Genomic DNA, 20,726 nt, shown 5'->3' with positions numbered 1-20,726 from the left:
AAGATTAGCAAAGCCGTTTATTCTACGTTGCTCTTATTTCTTCATATTCTGAGATACTTTGGGTTTAGGAAGCAACTTCCCCTAAACATCTCAGGTGGCCTTACCATTACATGACAACACCTAGGAGGGAATATACTGGTCAATGTAACAGTGGAACGAGCACGGGAAACTTGAGAGTGAATTCTAAAGCTACTGACACGCAGCAAGTCATTTCACTCTGTGGGCCTTGGCCTCCTCTCCTCTAAAGTGAAAGAGGAGTTGGAGCAGATGATCGTGAACCTCCCCTCCAGATATGCCATAGGTAGCTCCCTGAGCTCAGCAGAATATGACATTATTCTCAATATTTGCAACATGTCCAGAGCATAAGGTGTCATGTTCCTGTTAACTGTGGACCATCTACTCTACATTATATATAATGTAAGGACCATGTGTGTGATTTAGGATTACTAAATCTATACTCAGGGTATAAGAACAGTTTGGAACACATGAACAATATTGGATTTTTTCATGCTCTTACTGATTTTCTTCCATAGTATAGCTTTGAGAGCTGAAGCTTGATTCATTTGTCCATGTCCTTTTCCAAGTACAGTGGCAGTCACCATATACATGTACATTGTCCTTCCCATCTGCATGCTCATGACTTCACACAGAGATGGGTGTTTGGCTGCTTACATAACTCCATGGTGAAGATTTTGCTGCTCACTCACGACTGCCCTGGACCTGTGTATTTTAGGCAGCAAGAGATCCTGCCTCTTTTCTAGTTCTGGTAAATAGCAGACCCAGATCTATAAGGTAGTCATTAGAAAAAAAAATTGACTGGTGCTTTTTTCAAGGACTAAGTCATTGTAAAGATTAAAAGCACATGTGTTTGATCTTTTTTTCTGACTAATGGATGGAAAATTTATTTGGAAATATAAATTCTTTTCTAACAAAGAAATACCCAGTACTACTCAATGACTATTTTAAAGGAGCTAGGAAGGAAAAGAGAGCTTCAAGACATATTTCTACTATGAAATCCTATGCTTTTATCAGTACTATAGAAATAGTAATTTACACATCTAAATTTTTGCTCCCAAACTATAGGAACGGAGAGGTCTAGAGTACCAGAGAGTGAATGTGTAATGTATTACTGTCTTTTGTTTTTTTGGATAAAGCAGGAGTGTTCATTTTTAAAAAGACAGTATCTGGTCAACTCTGACTTTTAAAAAGTCTACAAAAGCCTCTAATTATGAACATTTATCTATAGATGGTTAAACATACAGAAATAAAAATTTTTATACTATATAGGATCTTAGCATATATTGTTATTTCTAAAGTAGAATCGTATTAAATAAATGTGTATTGAAAGAAAAGCATAATGTTTTCTGATTGGAGGAATAATGACTAATTAATTTATCAGGGTTCTTTTAAGGGAGTAAACATGCATGTAGATAAGGCACATTAATAGAAGAACTGACTCAGGCTTACAAAAACCCGGATTGGTTTATATGCCTCATGGAGAAAGATGAAAGAAATTAAGGTTATTGAGCCTGTAGAAAACAAGATGAGGAGCTGTGACTTTAAGCAAGAGGCTGATCCAAGGCATGGATGTTGTAACAAAGAGTCTGAATTCTACTAGACTTAAGGATGCCCTTTCATGCAGGGGGCTGACCAAGAGCCCTAGCCAAGCCTGCCTTGGAAAGGGGTTAGCTCCTGACATTAATTAATTCGAGTACAGACTGGCCAGAAAGGACAAGAAACAATTCCCTATTGGATGGGTGGGCCTTTACTGCCTTTCCAGTCTCCGGGGCTGTTACAGGAAGGTGGTGGTGACTACTGAGTTTTAAACGAACAAATGTTAGTAATTTAAGCAACTGAATCTCAGGATAGTCATTTAACTTTCTACTCTTCTTTAGGACTAAAGGCATGTGGTCACATCTGCAGGGGGAGGTAAGATTCTGCAGCTCCTCAGTAGATTTTCCCCAAAGATACTAATCCATCCCTTCTACACAGATTCCTTGAAGGTTCAGGAATAATCAGACAGTTGCTTTCATACTTTGCTCTAAAGTACAGAAGCACAGAGGAGAAACAATAGTTTACATACTATTTCTGTTGAAACCCTCTCATCTTTAAGACCCAGTACAAGTCACCTCTCCCAGGACGCCTTTCTTGATTACCCCAGGCAGAATTGCTCACTTTCTCCTGTAAACTCCTATATACTGTGCCACTCATTTGGCATTGATCACATTCCACCTTATTTGTCATTATCTCCGTACAAATCTTAATAGTCCCTCCCAAAGACCTCCCAACCCACTTAGAGACTTAAGACACTATATAACATTGAAAGTCATTCATTTAATGTGCTTGGTTGTCTGGTTTCTTCTGCGCACTTCTGAACAACATATTTCTCCTTGAAACGGGGAAGGGAAGGGAAGTGGTGGTTTTAACTTAATATCCAGTGGCCAAGGACAAACGATTAAAATTTCTTGGCTCGCTCCCTCAGTTCATTCACTCTCTATGCCCTTAACCTGCGTTATTTCTCTCCCCTGAACTAGCACCATCTCACATCATACATTCACGTGTCACCATCTGTCTTTTCTAGCAGAATGCAAGCTCTTCAGAGCCAGGGCACTGTCTTGTTCATCCAGGTATTTCCAGTGTCTAGAGCAATGTTTGGCATAGAAGAAGCTCTCAGTAATTTTTTGTTGAGTGAAATAACAATCTCTGTACTATTTCTACAGAGATAAAGTAAATTTGATAAAAATGAATTTATCCTGATTTTGAAAGTGTTAGAGTCATACAGAAAAATAACGTTCTATACATAATCCACAAATATATCTATGGAAAGCTTATTTTAAAATGAGACCAGTGAAATAAAAAAGGTTGTGTACTGGTAGCTAGATCTGTCTCCACCTTAATACAGTCATGTGCCAGCTAATGATGTTTCGGTCAAGGACACAGCCCGCATATTAAGATGGTGGTCCCACAAGATTAGTACCATTCAGCCTAGATGTATAATAGACTATACCACCTAGGTTTGTAAGTACACTCTATGATGTTTGTACAAAGACGAAATTACCTAACGACACATTTCTCAGCACGTATCCCCACTGTGAAGTGACGTGTGACTGTACAACGAAATGCCGCTGCTCTTGGACTCCAAAAGCCACGTGCTTTACACATGTGACTAGTATAAGTAAATCTTTTTCCCTAAGCCTTAGGCATCTTTGCTATAAACAAAAATGACTCGTTTTCCAAGTAACATTTAATGCTATATAAACCTTGTACTTTTGAAACTGCTTTATTGTTTCAGAAAATAATGCTGTGAAGTTAAATGCTTTTTTTATAATAAACACCCTCCAGCACATCATATTCAAAACTTGATGTTGCTATTTACACTCGCAGATTTATTTACATGCATTGTCTTTGAAAGAGACTTACGCAGCTTCCTCCCTGGAATTTCCACTTCTCTGAATCCTATTCAGACTCCCTCTTACCCCTAAATCATTTATAAAACCTTAACCAGCTCTACCAAGCAGAAATGATCTGTTTTCAAAACCTACAGCATGTTACTATGAGTGTAAGTATCGTTAGTACCAAATCATTTGGCGCCTAAAACTCACACAAGTGAACCTATTAATGGAAACTACTGTCACAACTAAGAAGCAGAGGCGTAACTGGACTGGGGATCAGCCAGGTGAGCCCCAGTGCCCCTCTACCAGAGGGTCCACACAACCTCAGTGCGCCTCTGTAACCTCCTTAAAATGGGACAGGGGAGCTCTCAACTATGGGTTTATAAACTTGATGATTAGAAGTCTTTAGCCTCCTTTAGTACAGGAAACATAGATTCAACCTTTGGCTTTGGAGAAGTTGAGGGTGTGCTAGTCTGAGCCCCTGATGCTCAATCAATCCATGAAACAAAGAGAAAACATAAACTTAATGTTTATAAAAAAAGGGTTTACTGCAAACTAAAAATAATCACATAATTCTGATAAGAGTATTTCACAAAGCCATCTATTACAAGTTTACAAGTTATTTGAGGTCCTTTACAGTATGCTGTGAAGTTAAAGCTGATTTGTGGGGGCCAGCCCCGTGGCTTAGCGGTTAAGTGCGCACGCTCCGCTACGGGCGGCCCGGGTTCGGATCCTGGGCGCGCAACGATGCACCGCTTCTCCGGCCATGCTGAGTCCGCGTCCCACATACAGCAACTAGAAGGATGTGCAACTATGACATACAACTATCTGCTGGGGCTTTGGGGAAAAAAAGGAGGCGGATTGGCAGTGGATGTTAGCTCAGAGCCAGTCTTCCTCAGCAAAAAGAGGAGGATTAGCATGGATGTTAGCTCAGGGCTGATCTTCCTCACACACACAGAAAAAAAGCTGATTGTGTTACTGGCTACTAAGCCTCTTCCGTGTCCTGAAATACAATGCTTGCTGGCATGATCCCTGGTCAAAAGCTAACTAAGGCAGTAATTCTCATAATGCCCCGGGGCTTGACTGACCCTGGGACACTTTGATGTACCAGATGATGATGCTGATTCATCCTCTCAGGAATAACACCACCTCATCACACCCCACCCTCAAGCAAACATGAGCAATCCAAAGCTGCTCTGGGAAGTGTTAACCTCCCAGTGTTGCTGAGGTCCCACAGAAAGATCATCATCACAGCATCCCTGAATAACAAAGAACTTTCAGAAGCAGGATTAGTTATCCTTCCACCACAGGCAGGCCATCGCAAAATGACCTTAAACCGATATCCTTGGCCACTGTCCTTGTATTTATAACTATCCCCTAAATTTCTCCATTATCTATCTCAGTGGGTCTCAAACCGGGAGGGCATCATATTCATTTGTGGACTAAGGCCTTGCTAGCTTAAATTTCAGACTCCACGTGTACCCTCATGCCCTGAGCATCCTCCAGTACCAGCCCATTTGCCCTTAGAGGGTCCTGTGGGAGATCAAGATTTGGCCACCCTGAAATATATCTTTTTACCTTGATTGTTTTCTCTGAGGGACATTTGACCTCCCCCACTAATTGCCTAAAGAATTTGACATGGTGGCTCCATCCTGGAACAGATCTTCTATCATGATGGCTGTAATGATAATGTGCAATAGATGTTACAATGGGAGGGGCACCAAGCCCCTTTTATCAAAAAACTCTGTCTCTCCCTGACCACATTATCTATAGATGACCCTAAAAAGAATTGTCTTCTTGCCCTCTGAAGTCCCAGACCACTACCCACCCCCAACACCTTCCTTGCCTTTAGCTACAACACTTAAGCAAGCAGCTTAGACAGAGAGAAGAGTTGCTCATTTCTGAGTTTCTCCCATGTATACATGTTATTAAACTTGGTATTATTTTCTCCTGCTAACCTGTCTTGTTGATTATTTGGCCAGTCATAAGAACCTTAAGGGAAAGGGCAGAGGGGGATTCTCCCTCTCTCCCCACAGTCCACAAGAAAGAATAACGGAGCTGGTCCTCATTTTTCTTAAAAAAGTTATCAGCGTACTCCAGTGATTTTATTATCAGTTGTTTTAATTTTTTCTCTAATCTATTCTTAATTCTAATATTATAATAAGGGCACATGCCATATTGTATATAACAGGATGCAAAGAAAACACACCAGTCTGAACTTTTGGTGTTACTAATTTAAAGAAAAAAATGCATATCTTTCTTAAAAGCAAAAATTAAAACAAAAATTTTATGTATTTTTTAAAAATCTATAAAATTAGGAACATATCAAGAAATGCATAAACATCAAAATAATAAATCAGGCCAGGCTAACAAAAAGTGCCAGACTACACTGTACCATATGACCTCCTGCTCTTCTCAGAGAGGACACAGTCAACCCTAACCACTGATACAATGTAAACTCATGTTGCAGCAGCTAATGTATATGGCTATTTATGTGTTAACAGTTACTAATGCTTTGATGTCTCCTGCAAGCACCACATTATAGGTTCTTATAAGGTAGACGGAACATGAAATGTTATCCTGTCTAATCCTGGATAAATAAGTTCATAAACCAAACTTCTAAAACGTGCTTGACTAACCACACGTTTCAGGAAATCCATGACTTTTCCAATCCTCCTATTATATATGAGTGAGTCACTAAAGTGAATCTTGTCATAGGATAGTCCAGAGGCTATTAAAAGATATAAAAATAAATCCAAATAATCCTAAATATCTGAGCTAAATCTCTCTCTCAAAGCAAAGCTATATTTAAATTCTCTCTTTAAATGTGGCTGCAGCAAAAAATGTAGGAAATGAACGGTGAATGCATAGAGACTACTAGAGCTAGATTGCTGTAGGGCATGAGAAGGCTACTGTCCACACATTCAAGGCAAAAAAAGAAAGGCAGATTCTTAACGGATACGGAAAAAAATTTAACAACTTTGCATTTTATTTTTTTGTATATACAAGTGAATTTATAACATTTAATCTACTGTGATGGGAGGAAATTAAACAACAGTTCATTTAAATCATTACCAGTTAACTTCAAGTAACAAAAGAATAGAATTTCTGTAAACTCAACCTCTATGCAAAGGCATAGCTCATGTACCACCTAAACGTTCCCTACAGAGGTTTCCTGTGCAGCTGTGTGTCAGAGACGCCCCACATTCGACAGTCTCTACCACTCTTTATATTTCCAAATGTAGCGATGACTTCTTACTTGATGAAATGTCACCAGTGAGAAAAAATTTAATGGTTAAAAATGTTAAATAAAAGCGAAATAAAGAGAGATAGTAAGTAAAAGAGAAGTTCCTATTGCCCTCAGTAGGAGATGTAAAAAGGAAAGAACAGAGCTGGGCCTGGTGGTGGAGGGGGAATGAGTAGTTATAGCCTCTGAGGAAGATTAAATTACAACCCACATGAAGTGAGGAAGGTTTCACATTAATGCTGATAACTTTTTCTTTTTTTATTTAAAACTTCAGGGGTAACACAACTATCTAAATCTTTCTGCAAACTTTCACTTTTGGATTACCCTTTGTTTACCAACACGGCAATATATTATTTCTAGAGAAGTACCGGAAGGCATGTTTTTCAAACATCATTATGTCTCACGGGGACACAACAATTTTTAGAGCTAAATTACATTAACAGACACTCTCATTAAAATGCATATTTACACAGCTCAAAGAACATTAGGGCTCTGGAAACACCCCAACTTTATAAAGACCCTCAGTCATTCTAACACTTACAGAGGAAAATTTTTTTCTGCAAAAATAAACTTCACTTACTTGTATTGATCAGAAACTGATTTGACACACCAGGATGATCTACATCATGTATTGCACTAGCAAAAATTGCTGCAAGAATCTCCAAATCTGTAAACACAGCCTAGAAAATGAGACCATATAGATAACATTACTGTTTTATAATAATATGAATTAAAGGTATATACAAATGGGAAATTACTGCCTAGAATTTCTCATGAACCTTTTAAGTGCAATTTTAGAGAAAATATTTTATCTAATTTAATTGTAACTCATGATCAAACCTTTTCCATTGGTTATATTTTTAAAAATATTACAAAAGGAGTGTCTGAAATTCTTTTTAAAGAAAATAAGAGCTTATTTTAAAAGTATTTGCGATGTTTAAGGATATTCTGAAAATGTACATACAATTAATGACATGAACAATTATTTTCTTTTCTTTCATTCAATTTAGGGACTCTCAACCTTAGCAGAATTGACATTTGGGGCCAGATAACTCTGTTGTGGGAAGATATCCTGTGCATTGCAGGATTTTTAGCAGTATCCCTGGCCTCTACCCACGAGATGCCAGTAGCATGTACCTCCCAGTTGTGACCCAAAAATGCCTCCACAAACTGCCAAATGTCTCTGCGAGGGTGGGGGTGGGGTAGGAGGAAAAGGGAGGAACATTCCCAGTGAGAACCACGCACTCGAATGATGAGGATTAACACAATTTTATAATGAAAACAATCTGAACTATAAAATATATTAGCAAAAGAGAATCTTTCCCCCAAACAATTAAGGAAATCAAATTGCTTTAATAAACATTTAATGGAACAACTTCTTAGGATTTGGTAAAGTTAAAAAAGTGTTTCCTTCTAATAAATTCTATGAAAAATATCAACGCATTGCTTATATTTTATAAAATAATCATCCTTTAAACTATAAATGCAAATGCCAACAGACTAAATTCCAAAAAAACTAACTAACCAAAACTGAATAAGCCAAATGTACTTTATGGAATGTCCACTAGATCATTTCAAAGAAGCAGTATCATAAACAGATGAATCCCTAAATCTTTGATCAACTTGCACAGACAAAATTCATCAAAGACTCAACCGTTTATTTAGCACAACAACATTTTTCCTATATAACATATTTCCAATGAAGCCAATTATTTTCTGCACTTCAGTATACAAATTTAAAAGACCTTTATGAGTGGAAAGTTAGTGTTCTTGAAGTTTTAGAAACCGGATTTACCTCCAAAGCAGGCGTAGATAACAGCACGTGTGTCGACTGCACAACGTCCGCGGCATGAATATTGTTGTGGTAGGCCACGTCTGCGTGGTAATGGTCTTCCAGGGTCATAAGGTACGTGATTAAAGTGTCTACTGGAATTTTAAATGTTTTTAATAAATCCCGTTCCTGTAGGAAAAGAAGTCCTCTTAACATTTGGTCCTTATATAGAAAGATTTTCCATAGAGTGTATTAATATAAAAATCACCCCCAGTATTGCCTGTGGATAACCCAGAAATGGAAGCAGCACTCTCACAGTGTCTAGTGAGGACAATGGAAACCTTTGGGAAGATCCAGGGACCTCAGGGACAAAACCAGAGTTGAGTTGTCCTTCTGGAGCCCAGCAGTGCTTTCCTCAAGAAGTATGGTGTCAGGAATGAGCTGCCAACTATAAAAGTGTCCGTGTCCCAGGATCACAAGGGCAGCTTCAGTCCACCACCACTGACTCAGCCACTGGACGACACCAACTGAAACTCAACATTCTCCCTGGGGATGGAATCTGCCATTCCACTCCTAGGGTATCTACAGCCTCAACTCCTCATTTAAATCCTAACCCTGAGCCCGGCAAAAGCTTAAGAGTGAGAAATCTATATGGAGAAGAGAGCAGTACTCAAAACAGTGATCGAAGAAATTACATTCTATGGTTAGTCAGCAAGGGGCTTATTCATTTTTTAAAGTTTGCACTCTATTCTCTCTGTGAGTCAGGGTCATGAGGGTGATTTTTAAACTATTATTTTAATGAATTGCTTCTATTTTTCTACATCGTATCTTTCTCTGAAATGGAAAAAAATAAAATTTGTTTATTTGTGGTTTACCCACACTCCAACCTTTCTGTATTGTTATCTGTCCCTTGGTAAAGGGGCAAATAAGAAAAAGTATCAAAATAAGCAAAAGAGGGTGAGTGATAAAGAAGACAAAATGCATGCACAATTCACAGACTGGACATTCAAGTCACCAAATAAAAGAAGGGTGATAGAACTTGACCACATTACCTGAAAAATGGTGTGCATGATAACAGTCAAAGGCCGGTTACCAGACAACTCTGCTATTCTGAAAACATGAAGACCCCATTTGTTAACATCTTCTAGTTCCTAGGGTTAAAGAAAGATAGCAAAATTTAGACTGTGGACATAGAGCACAAAACAATGAACACAGTCATTTTAAAACTACTGACCTTAATGAAAAGATTGTTAGATTAAAAAAAAAATGACATTTTAAATGTAATGGATGTACCATGTAAGTACAGGCAAACCTTAGGCAAATTCACTTATACTGAAAACTGAATAGTATTGCTAACCTTATTAGCAATACTATTAGCAATGCCTTTGACAATATAACATATTTACATATTTTCAATATCAACCTCAAAGAATTTCTTCAATAGATAAAACCTATTCACAAAAACCTTAACTATTCTCCCAAAATCCAGAAAATACACTAGATTTCTAACTCTTTAAGGTCAAATATAGACGTAAAAAAGTAAAGATACACCAAACCACTTGTCTAAATCCACATATTAGTAAAACCCAAATAATTTAGAAACAGCTCTATAAAGTGCTTTCCCATCTTAAAAAAAAAAAAAACCCACAAATTAATGAACTTGTTCATCTATTTAAAGAGAGGAAATCAAATTTCATTAAAATGCATCCCTGCATATTTATGATCAAGATCCTTGAAATCATCTTACCTTGGCAAGGACGTCTTCTTGTTCAGTTTTAACCCCAAACCTTGGGATGCTTGAATTAGTCAAACTGGAACTGTGCATCAACTTCTTGACCCCACTGATCTGAGACATTGGCCTTTTCTTTTTCTCCTTTTCCTTCTGAGTTGGAGAGGGAATTTCCACTTCATGTTGCTTATCTTTAAAAATTTAGAAAATGTTTACATTTACTATTAATTCTACCTACTTTTTTTTTTAATCATAACATGCATAACTGGACAGGTTTTAATCGATCATTATAGATTCCAGGAAATGTTTCCAAGCAAAACTCCTTTTAGAGAAGCTATGTATTTATAATTTGATGTGGACTTAATATGATACCCTCAAACACAAAACTAAGCAAATAAATCCCATTGCAAAATAATTAACAACAAATGTATTCACTGGTTACTTCTTTGATAGAATGTCCTAATAAAAATTTTTTGCAAGACTTATCATGATAGCAGACTTGGAAAAAGCAAAACACACTGGTTATTTCCACTGTTTATCAACTCCATTCCTATTTGAAATTCACTTACTGGCTTGAAAACTGCTCTTGCCAACTAAGGACTCCAGTTTCAACACCTACTTTGAAACAGTAGAAACTTCATACACAAATATCATAAAAACAGCAGTGTGGGAACCTAACAGCTTCTGAACTGGGTCATACTGTGGGAATACAAGCAGCATATCTGAATGACTGACTGTTTTTGCTATTTTCTATTGTCTATACTACAGCAAGATAAGAGTTAAGATGTAACAAGGAGAGTACAGAGAATCTCCAATATTATCTGATAAGAAAATGTCAGATTTAATTGTTGTTTTCAAATAAAAGACATAAGCTGTATCAGGACATTCATCCACTAATTCAAGGCAGTGAGCTCCTCTAACTCATCCTTGCGCGTGGTACATGTTCAATAAATCTCTATTTAGTGAATGTGCTAATTAGACATTACAGCAATTTTGTTTTGAAAGTAAATTCAAATCAAGGACATGTTCAAGTTACTGACTTTCACTTATTGCATTTTCTGTGTATGGGAAGTGGAGTGGTGTTTTTCCAGTACACCACACTCTCAGCTATCAGCAATCTTTTCTTGAGCAACTGTATTGTATCTCCCTCACCAGTTTACAAAGTGTGGTGTCTATCAGACTATCAACTCATTGAGGGCAGGGACCATTTCTAACGTATCACTAAATACCTAGTGCTCAGCAATGGCTTGCCTTTAACAAGAATTTGTCAAGTGCATGCAAAGATCTCTCTATAAAATGCATTTTACAGTTTGGTACTTTGGAAAAACTGGCAATATACAACTTTAATTCAGAGAATCCCTAAAGTCCCAAATGAAACTAAAAGATAAAAAAATGCACTTTTTTTATAACCTTAGATTCTGAAGCTTAGAGGCTCGATTTATTATGATGAATGAAAACAAACGGAATTTCTAACACTTGTTTGATTTCCAAAATGAGTTGGTGCCCTAATCCACCTCCAAAAACAAACAACTCAAAAGAAAATTTTAAAATTGCATTTAAATTGTTATTCTCACCTAAGAATGTGTTTGATATATACTCTGACACTTGATTTCCAGACCGACTCATTTCAGAGAGATGGGTGAGCTCCCGATTAAGCATCCTTTTAAACTGAAAAACAGAAAGATAAAATGAAATAAGAGAAGAGGAAAATTTAAGTGAGATAACATAAGTATACCCTAAGATATAGAAAATATGCCCAAAGAACTTTTAAATTGTCCTGACAATTTAGATCAGTGCCATCCAATAGAACTTTCTGCAATGCTGGAAAAATTCTATAATCTGTGCAATCCATTACAGTAGCCACTAGCCATACATGGTGGCTATTAAGCACTGGAAATGTGGCTAGTGCAAATAAGGAGCTCAATTTTGAATTTTATTTAATTTTAATTAATTTAAATTTAAATAGCCCACATGTGGCTAATGGCTATCATATTGGACAGCAGAATTAGATATTCAAGGACATTAATTAAGGAGAAAAAAGGGTGTGAAAAAATTAGGGTGCATTATTAGTATTTACAAAAGAAAAAATAGTAATTTATAGGTACACAAAAGTACTGCCACACAATAAAACACGGTATATTTTATCAATTAATTTGTCATTAGCAGAAATGAATACTGGTCAGGAGTTAAAATGCAGTCTTTTACCCCAAAGCAAAACTGAATATATTTACTTGAGTACTCTTCCAGAACTATGGAAAAATAAAATATTTGAATAGATACTGTATAACTTTTCCTTTTTAAAGCGTTTTCCAAGTTGGGAGTACAAAATTTATTGGTTCTCCGCATTCGCAGAATTTACCAATCCATTTCCCTGAGTCACATAAATACAAGACAGCTCAATTTTAAATACTCTACTTCATTACTTCACAATTTATTTTACTGATGCCATGGTGCCTGTTTTATCCAAAGAAACACTGGAATTAACCTACCACCACCACATGGCATTACCAAAATCCAGAATTCTCAAAGAAGTTATGCTTTCCCATCCATCAACTGTTTCTTGATGTGTCTTCCTTTGCCTCCCAAAACAGCCCCAATAAGCCTTTTAATGCACCATCACATTTCTCTTAACATACAGATGATACATTTCTTCCATACATAAAGTAACCGCTATTAGATGCTTGATCAAAAAAAGTCACATTTTACTCTAATATTTAGTAGCCTTTAAAATTTTGAATTTCACCATAAATTCTCATTTAAGTCTAGGGGAAAGACAGTAGTGAATTTCTCACTTACTAACGTTTGAAATGTAATTCTAAGTATTTAATTAGGTTATTAGAATTTTTTAAAAACCTTCCTTTTTGCATAATTCATACCAAGGTGTTCTAACTCAAGATAATTTGGCAAATCACATCCAAAGTCAATCTTATTGACCATCTAGATTAGGTATAAGAATTTATCACCACAAAGCACTGAGGGAGATCAATAATAACATCTCAATAGGCTCAATAATAACATCTCATTTCTTGTTGGATACAAGAAATGCATATTAGCACTTTCCTGCAACCAAAACTGAAGAACTGGCCCTAACCAATACAAATTCTTCTGGTTTGTTAACTTACAGGTCTAGGAAGCTTACTCTCAAACTTAGGAACACAAATTTCACTTTCTTTGTTCACGTATTTTTTTCATAACTCTTCTCTGATTATAAAATGCATATGTAATATAGAAACTCTAGAAAGCTATATGGAAAAAAATTTGAAAGCATGTATATATCCCCACTGCTCAGAGATAACTATAATAATTAGCTATATTTCCTTTATGCCTTTCTTTTTTTTACATTTGTATGTATATTTTTTAAATTGACATCCTGCAGTATACAAAACATGGGTTGCTGCTTGTTTTCACTCAGCATTATATATTATGATCCACTGGGGAAAAAAATAAAATTGGAGGCCTTCTAAGAACATTCATGAGGACATTTACAATAGTGTTCATGACATTTTCCATCCTTTTATAAAGTTATATTTTCTTAAGTAAGTTATCAACTAATTAAATGAGCTAAGAGAAAGTGTCTTGTATTTAGCCTGGCACACAGCAGGTGCTCAACAATTATTTGAGTTCTTTCTATCTCCCAGTTCCCTGGGCTTTTTATAGAGATAGTTGATTTTTATCATTGCAGAGTAAAAGATGGAAGATCTGACTATAGTTATGCCCATAAAAATACATATCCAAATATCTAGCTCCCCATCCATGCCCCAAAATAATTTAGGATATTATTCATACAGGAACTGGTCACCACGCTTCAAAAATATAATGATAATACCATGCATTAGGCCCAAAGGTAAGTAAATCCTTGTTTAACAAATGAAATTTTCTCTTGGAAAAATCTACTCTTTAGGCAAAACGAGTTCAAAAAAGAGTCTGCTAAACATTTTAAACATATATTTAATGAAATATCTCTTTGATCTAAAATTATCTGTGTTACACAATAAAAGTTGCTATTAAGAACTGCCTGGTCATGACAAAGTCCTTTTTTGCTTTAGTTATCTCTGCTAACTGGCTGTTTTGATGAATTGTATAAGCAAACTGACAGGAAAATTACATTTCATTCTTTATATTCTTCCAGATAAATCCAATAGTTTGTGTAGCATATCTGCAGGTACCATGCAATTTTTCTGCTTGGGTATATGGCAAGATCTTCCTCGTACCAGGTTGCTTACAAGTTAGAAGGTAGCTCTAGAAAAACTGGGTCCCTATCTAACTTTTCCAATTGGGTCCCCCTCGCCCCAAAGCTTGCATCATTTTTCAGTTACACTGAAAGAAACGCATGAAGGGCAAGTGGACAGTGGTTCCTGTATGGACTGCAGAGAGACTAGGAGTGGCTGATTATTTTTGCATCACATGCATATATTCCCAGACTACTCTTCTGCCTTTGTTTGAAACCCAAAAGCGTAGGGTGGAGAAACCCTTCATCACACACCCATCTCCCTACCATGGCTTGTGAGGTGTTCTAGGGAAGTCAACATTTCCTTTTAACACAATCACAAGAGACAATATTTTAAGCAGTCCTCTTTCTTCCCAAGTTTCGGGAAAGGGTGTGGGAGAGTTCCTAAAGGCAATTTTCAGAGTCAATTAAGTTACAACAAAAGGGCATTTTATAAAAGGAATTAAAATTGCTTCCCTTTTTTGCTATTGATATAAAACTTTCAGTCCAGGGAAGCTAAATTAATAACCACAAAAATTACCATCAGTGCTTTCTCAACTGGTAGTTGATCTTACAATTTGGTCTTGGGATGTACAGCTGGATGTACTAAAGAACAATAAACTACACTATTCAACACTCATTTCTAAATGTAAGTGGAATTTCTCTCATGTTAAGATAACTGCATACCATTTATTAGAATAACTATATAAAATTACCACGAGGGGGAAAACGATTAGAAAAGGTAATAAAATGCATTTTTCCTAGAACACTGTTACAGTTCTCAATTTACAGATTTAGAAGAGATAAAATATAGAACTGCTGTTCAAATGAACTAGCTGCAAAATGCAGAACAATTTAATTGAGCATTTAGATAATTTTAAAAGTGACCTCTAAATAGTTTCTGTTGATAAGTTATTCTCATTGTTTCTGGTCTAAATAGTATGAAATAACATATAGAATTATTGTTGCAACAAAGAAAAAAGGAGGAAGACTTCTAAGAGAATGCTTTCAAATCCTTTGTTCTCATTATGCATCAGAATGTCTGTCTGCAGCATTTAAAGCATAAAGGAAAGTGAAAATGCAGTTGAATTAAATGCTGTATTTTGCTTTTTAAACTCCAGTTTTCCAATTTATGTTCTACATTTAAGACTGTTGAGGAAACAAAAATAATAAAACAAAATTAAAGTATTCTTAAATTTAATCTGTGTACTTCTGCATACATGCCAGTGTGCTCCTGAGTACATTATATATCCTCCTAGTATACAATTAAGAAGGTGGTAATAGTCAAACATTAAGAAAATGCTTATCCACCTCCCCCCAACCAATATTCTGCTAAAAATCGTTTGAATATGCTGTATTGTGACCCTACAAGTTTGGTAGATACCAGCATTAAAAGCTAAAATAAATACTGCATTCGTTGTATAAAAATAAATCCTTCAAAATGCATAATAAGACTAAATATATTTATATTTGTCCTTCCTAAGCGTTTTTAGCAGTATAGTATCAAAAACACAAACAAAGTTGTCCAGACAAAATTTTCCTTAAAAAGACAAGCAGTAAAAGTCCATATTTAGATTCTTGGAGGTATTGTTCATAATCATACTACAAACGTGAAGTCCTTCAAAAACGTATCAAATATGACCTGTCTAGGAACTAAGAGATGAATTCTAGGGAAATTATGGGAGTTTCCTTTATTACTCTCTATACTTTTCTATATTTAAAATTTTTTTAAGTCAAGAAATGGCCAGCAAAATTTAAGCAATGAAAATCTGTATATTTAAAAAACAAATAAAAATATCTGGACCATCCATAGATTCAAAGGGAGGTGACAAATCATGACTATTTGGACAAACAAAACTGAAATAAGTTTTCCTAGAATGCAAATAAATCTCACAGCAAAGAGGAAATTTCCCTTTAAAAAGAAACAAAGAAAATGAAAAATATTTCAATCTGAGAGTCCTTAAAGTAATAGAGAGGGACTCTTAAAAAAATACGTATTGTGATTGGCTCAAGCATTCAAGAATAAATTTCAATTTCTGAACTGATGCTTCATTTAGAACTGAAGAAGGTTTTTCTACCTTTTGCTTCTATGATACAGATACATAGGATTGCGAGGCTAGCATTACCACAGGGCATACAAGAAGCTTGCCAGGCAGGAAAACAATCTTATTAAATGCAGTGTATTAATTCATTTCTTGAGATTAACAAAAGTAACAATATCATTTAAGCTTATAAATATCTTCCAGTTTCACAAGTACATAATCAAGTTTTCATTTTAATAATATATCACCTAAAAAATCAAGTAATGTTAATGTTTAATGTCATCTAGAGCTTTATATCCAAAGGTAAAAAATCATACTCCTCATCAGGTTAAAGTAGTACAGATTTTTAGAAAAAGCCACAAATTAATTTTTATAAGCTTTAAGTGATACCTACTAACTGGAACCCATACACCAGTGTAAGTAACTTAGCCCAACGATTTATTTCCAATGAATTTATTTAATTACCTTGATATTTAAAAGCACTATTCAAATCTATACCACATGACAAACAGAACCACTGCACTTTAAAAAGCCATTTTAACAGGCAAACTGCAACTAATAAAAGTTATACAATTTCACCTTATCTTGACCACTAAAAACACATATTTTTTCTGTAGTTCATGTCTAAGGAAAAAATAAAAGATTGCTTAGAAAGCTTAACTCCATTGTAATTTATTAAAGCTACTAGTTCTGTACTCAGAGTAATCAGGAGTTTACAAAGGCTAAATAAATCTTACCTTTATGTAGCCCCAAGACACTGACAGTAAATAGTTTGCTTCAGGCATTTTTGATTGATTATATACAGAGGCAGTAAGTTCTAAAATATGTATATCTTCAAAACCTTGATACCTTAACAATCTCCACAAGCCGCGGAGTGTGTGGGTTTTTAAAGATTTTTGGTAATTAAGTATACATAAGAAAGCCTTGCATTAGATCCCATCCAGCCGTCTTTCCATTAAATACATGCCATTTGTAAAACTCCAGAATGGAACAGCATTCAACAACTATTCTGAATAAAGGAAATTCACGTGATAAAGAAATATCTAAAGATCTAAGGGTCTGCATCTTCCTCTCCCTGAGCTCCAGGGCTTAATGAATAATGTATGTCAAGATGCTTAGCTGCAAGAAAGACTAGTTCAGTCAAAAGCTACCAAATAAGGAAATGCGGGGAAGCCGGGAAGAGTGACAAGAAACCCCTCCCATGAAACTCCAACTACGCACCAATCACACTCACCCCGGGGTCTATCAGGGCAGGGGGCGTGGACTACGCGCAGGCTGCTTTGTGATTGGTTGGCAAGGGCGAACCTCTGGGGAGGAGGTTTTCCTTCTCACCTCTGTAAACGCCATTTAATAATGGTATCCCTACAGCTGAGGCTGCCGTTATGAAAAGATGAATGGGGTTTCCCTCTCGCAGTGATGAATAATGACCATAAAACTCTTCAAAATTCATAGTTCATTCTTAAATACGGATTGCCAATCCTTCTGGAGTCATTTCTGTGAATTTTAATATTCTCTGACTTCTCTTCAAAATAAAAGCTGCTCTGGAAATGGCAATCAGGCATTTTAATTGCCTCCCTCTCTCAAATCCAAAACAAGTGGCTTCCCTGGTGACACAGATATAACCTCCATCCAACATAAAAGCATAGTATGATTATAAAATAAAACTCATGTCCAGAAGTCACAAATGGAAGGGATACATTTCCCCACCTGGGTGGCATGGCTGTTCTCACTCCTTTTTATTCTATTGTTATATATGGCTGAGCTCCATAACCTTAAAATCTAAAGGTGGAGATGATTTATTACAAATCTGACTGGGGGAAAAAAAGAAACTGAAAGCTAATGCACTGTGTATGGTCTGCAGGTTCTGTATACAGATTTCAGAGCCTACATTTTGATGAGAAGAGAACACTTTTATGGTTGTGTATGAAGTTACGAAAGGTTTAAGAGGGGCTCTTAGGAACCCAGAATTGAGCTCCAGAGTAGTCAGGCCTTTTACAGGGAGGGTTAAATAAGAAATCTACATTCTTTTGAGAAAAAACAATCTTTTCTATTTGGTTTGGGATAGTATTATTCTGTAACTTGTATACTAAAGAGGTCTTGTGGATAAGAAATGAGGGAAATCTAGCTTTTACTCTATTTAAGCATAAAACTCTGTCCATTCTACCTCATCTCCACCTCAAAGTTTGTACTTACTGCTCTGCGCTTCTATGACTCGCTGACATGGCTACTCCTGTCCTCCTGCATCAGGTGTGTCTGTCTTCCACAGCATGCTCTCACAAGAAACATCCATGTAATACTCTGCCTCTTTGAGTTTCTATTGGTTCTTTGCTGCCAAAATCCTCAGCTGCAGTTCACCCCTACTGTGTTCATTTCCTAAATTCCTCTTAATCCTCTACAAAAGAAAGAACTTAAACCCCCAACACTCCACTAAAACTGCCTCCAGAGGAATACAAAGGTCCTCCTTTTCACCAGTCCTTCATCCTTCCAACTTCTCTGAAGTGTTCAACAATGTACTCTCTTCACTTTCCCTCAGCTCCCAGGACCCTCAGCTTCTTTGGTTTTCTCCCCACTTCTCTGACCATGCCTTGTTTGTCACCGTCTATTCATCTTCTAACTTGGGATATCCACAAGACTCTGTGCCAGGCCCATACTCCTCAATAACCACTTCTAACCTGAACTTTAGTATCAGATTTCCAAATGACTATAAGATACTCTCCCCTATCAAATGCCCTGCAAGACATCTCAAACTTTTTCACGATTGATGGATCTATTTTTCTACTTAAGGTGGTTCTGATTATAACTACTTCCATTTCAGTCAGTGGGCCCATATTTCTACCAGTATCCCAGACTGAAATCTGTGACTCCTTCCTACCACTTAATAGGTGTTTCATGTGAGTTAGCCACTATATTAAACACATGAGAGGTGTTTAATATAAATCACCTAACTGAATCCTTGGGTAACCCTAATGTGTTCCCTGTCTACCACATCACCTTTCCTCCTTCACCAACTTTGTTACCAAGTTCTATCTTTTATAAAATGCCTCTTTGTTTAGTCTGTTCCTTTCCATTGCCACTCACATCACCTAAATCCACAGGCTTAAAGGCTGAGAGAAATGGAAAGTATCTTCAATATCATCTCCTCCAATCTTCTCATTTCCACATCAAGTGAGACACTGAGAAAGAGAGAGACAATGACTTTCCCAAGTTCACCCAGGTACTAAGAACACAGACTCTGAGCTCAAATCCTTTAGTGCATAATCCTCGACAAATAAGCTCACCTCTTAGTGTGTCAGGTTCCTCAACTGTAAAATTGTTTTTTGTGGTAGCTAGTCTCCAAAGATGCCTCCTCACGAGCCACACTACCCTACAGTGAATCTGAGCTGGCTTGTGTAACCAACAAGTGATGCTGCGTGGCTGCAGAGGCTGGCATAAGAAGTTTTGCAGCTTTCACCTTTGTCTCCTTCAATGTGCTACTGGAATCCCTGAGCCACCTTGTAAGAAAGTCTAACAATGCTGAGACTGCCATGCTAAGAAGAAGCCCATGCTACCTTTACAGAGAGGCTGCTGGGAGAGTGACAGAGAAAGAGAGAGAGATGGGGAAGAGGAGAGGGAGACAGAGAGAGAAAGACAGGGAGAATGAACATGAAAGAGCCCAAGCAAGCTCGCATCGGGCCAGTCTCCTGCTATGACAGCCATCCCAGCCCAGAGCCAGACCTGAGAGTGAAGAGTCCATCTCAGTCATCCAGCCAGTTGAGTCTTTAGATGACTCCAGCCCCAGCCACCATCTGACTGCACCCACATAAGGGACTCCAAGTGAGAATGCTTAACCAAGCTCAGTTAACCCATAAAATAATAATAAATTAATATTTTAAGCCACTAAGTTTGAAGTGATTTGTTATACAGCAATAAATAACCAGAAAAATTATTACAAGGATTAAATGAGATGATATAGGAAAAGCACAAAAACATCTGATACATAGTGATAGATAGGTATTAGGTGATGATGATAACAATGATGATGATTATGATAACTATTTCATTATGCAGCCTACATGTTTAACTCCCAGGCTTATCTGAAGGTGCATTACTAAAAAATTTAGTGTGGATTAAAACCACGTAAAAAATATTTCACGTTTATATGTAAAAAGTAGTTGCGTTCTAGGCTCAGACAGTAAGTGAATTTTCCACCCACAGGAACAGTTGTTGGGACACAGAGCAGTCCTCCCTGGTGAAGGACTGTCCCATGTATTCCAGGACATCGAGCTCCCTGGCTTCTGCCCATGAAATGCCAGGAGTACTCCCCAGTCAGTGCACTCTGAAATTTCCTGAATGCTCCCC

General features: G+C 36.8%; 1 protein-coding gene across 4 annotated transcripts in view; it reads right to left on the bottom strand.

Moving 5' to 3' along the window:
• PDE4D (phosphodiesterase 4D) overlaps positions 1 to 20,726 on the bottom strand; it is a 328,823-nt gene that overhangs the window by 7,716 nt on the left and 300,381 nt on the right. For 3 of the 4 annotated variants that reach the window (XM_058564039.1, XM_058564040.1, XM_058564043.1), the window contains 5 exons: positions 11,714 to 11,807; positions 10,158 to 10,330; positions 9,463 to 9,561; positions 8,435 to 8,599; positions 7,220 to 7,319 (listed from right to left, as the gene is read on the bottom strand). In XM_058564039.1, coding sequence (XP_058420022.1) covers positions 7,220 to 7,319; positions 8,435 to 8,599; positions 9,463 to 9,561; positions 10,158 to 10,330; positions 11,714 to 11,807 — 631 coding nt within the window. Of the gene's footprint in view, positions 1 to 7,219; positions 7,320 to 8,434; positions 8,600 to 9,462; positions 9,562 to 10,157; positions 10,331 to 11,713; positions 11,808 to 17,125; positions 17,459 to 20,726 lie in introns of those variants that run through there. The other variant, XM_058564042.1, reaches the window with a different exon arrangement.

This window comes from Diceros bicornis, chromosome 20, assembly GCF_020826845.1.
Source record: "Diceros bicornis minor isolate mBicDic1 chromosome 20, mDicBic1.mat.cur, whole genome shotgun sequence".
NCBI classification, from domain to species: Eukaryota; Metazoa; Chordata; class Mammalia; order Perissodactyla; family Rhinocerotidae; genus Diceros; species Diceros bicornis.
This window is presented reverse-complemented; position numbering and strand designations above follow the sequence as displayed.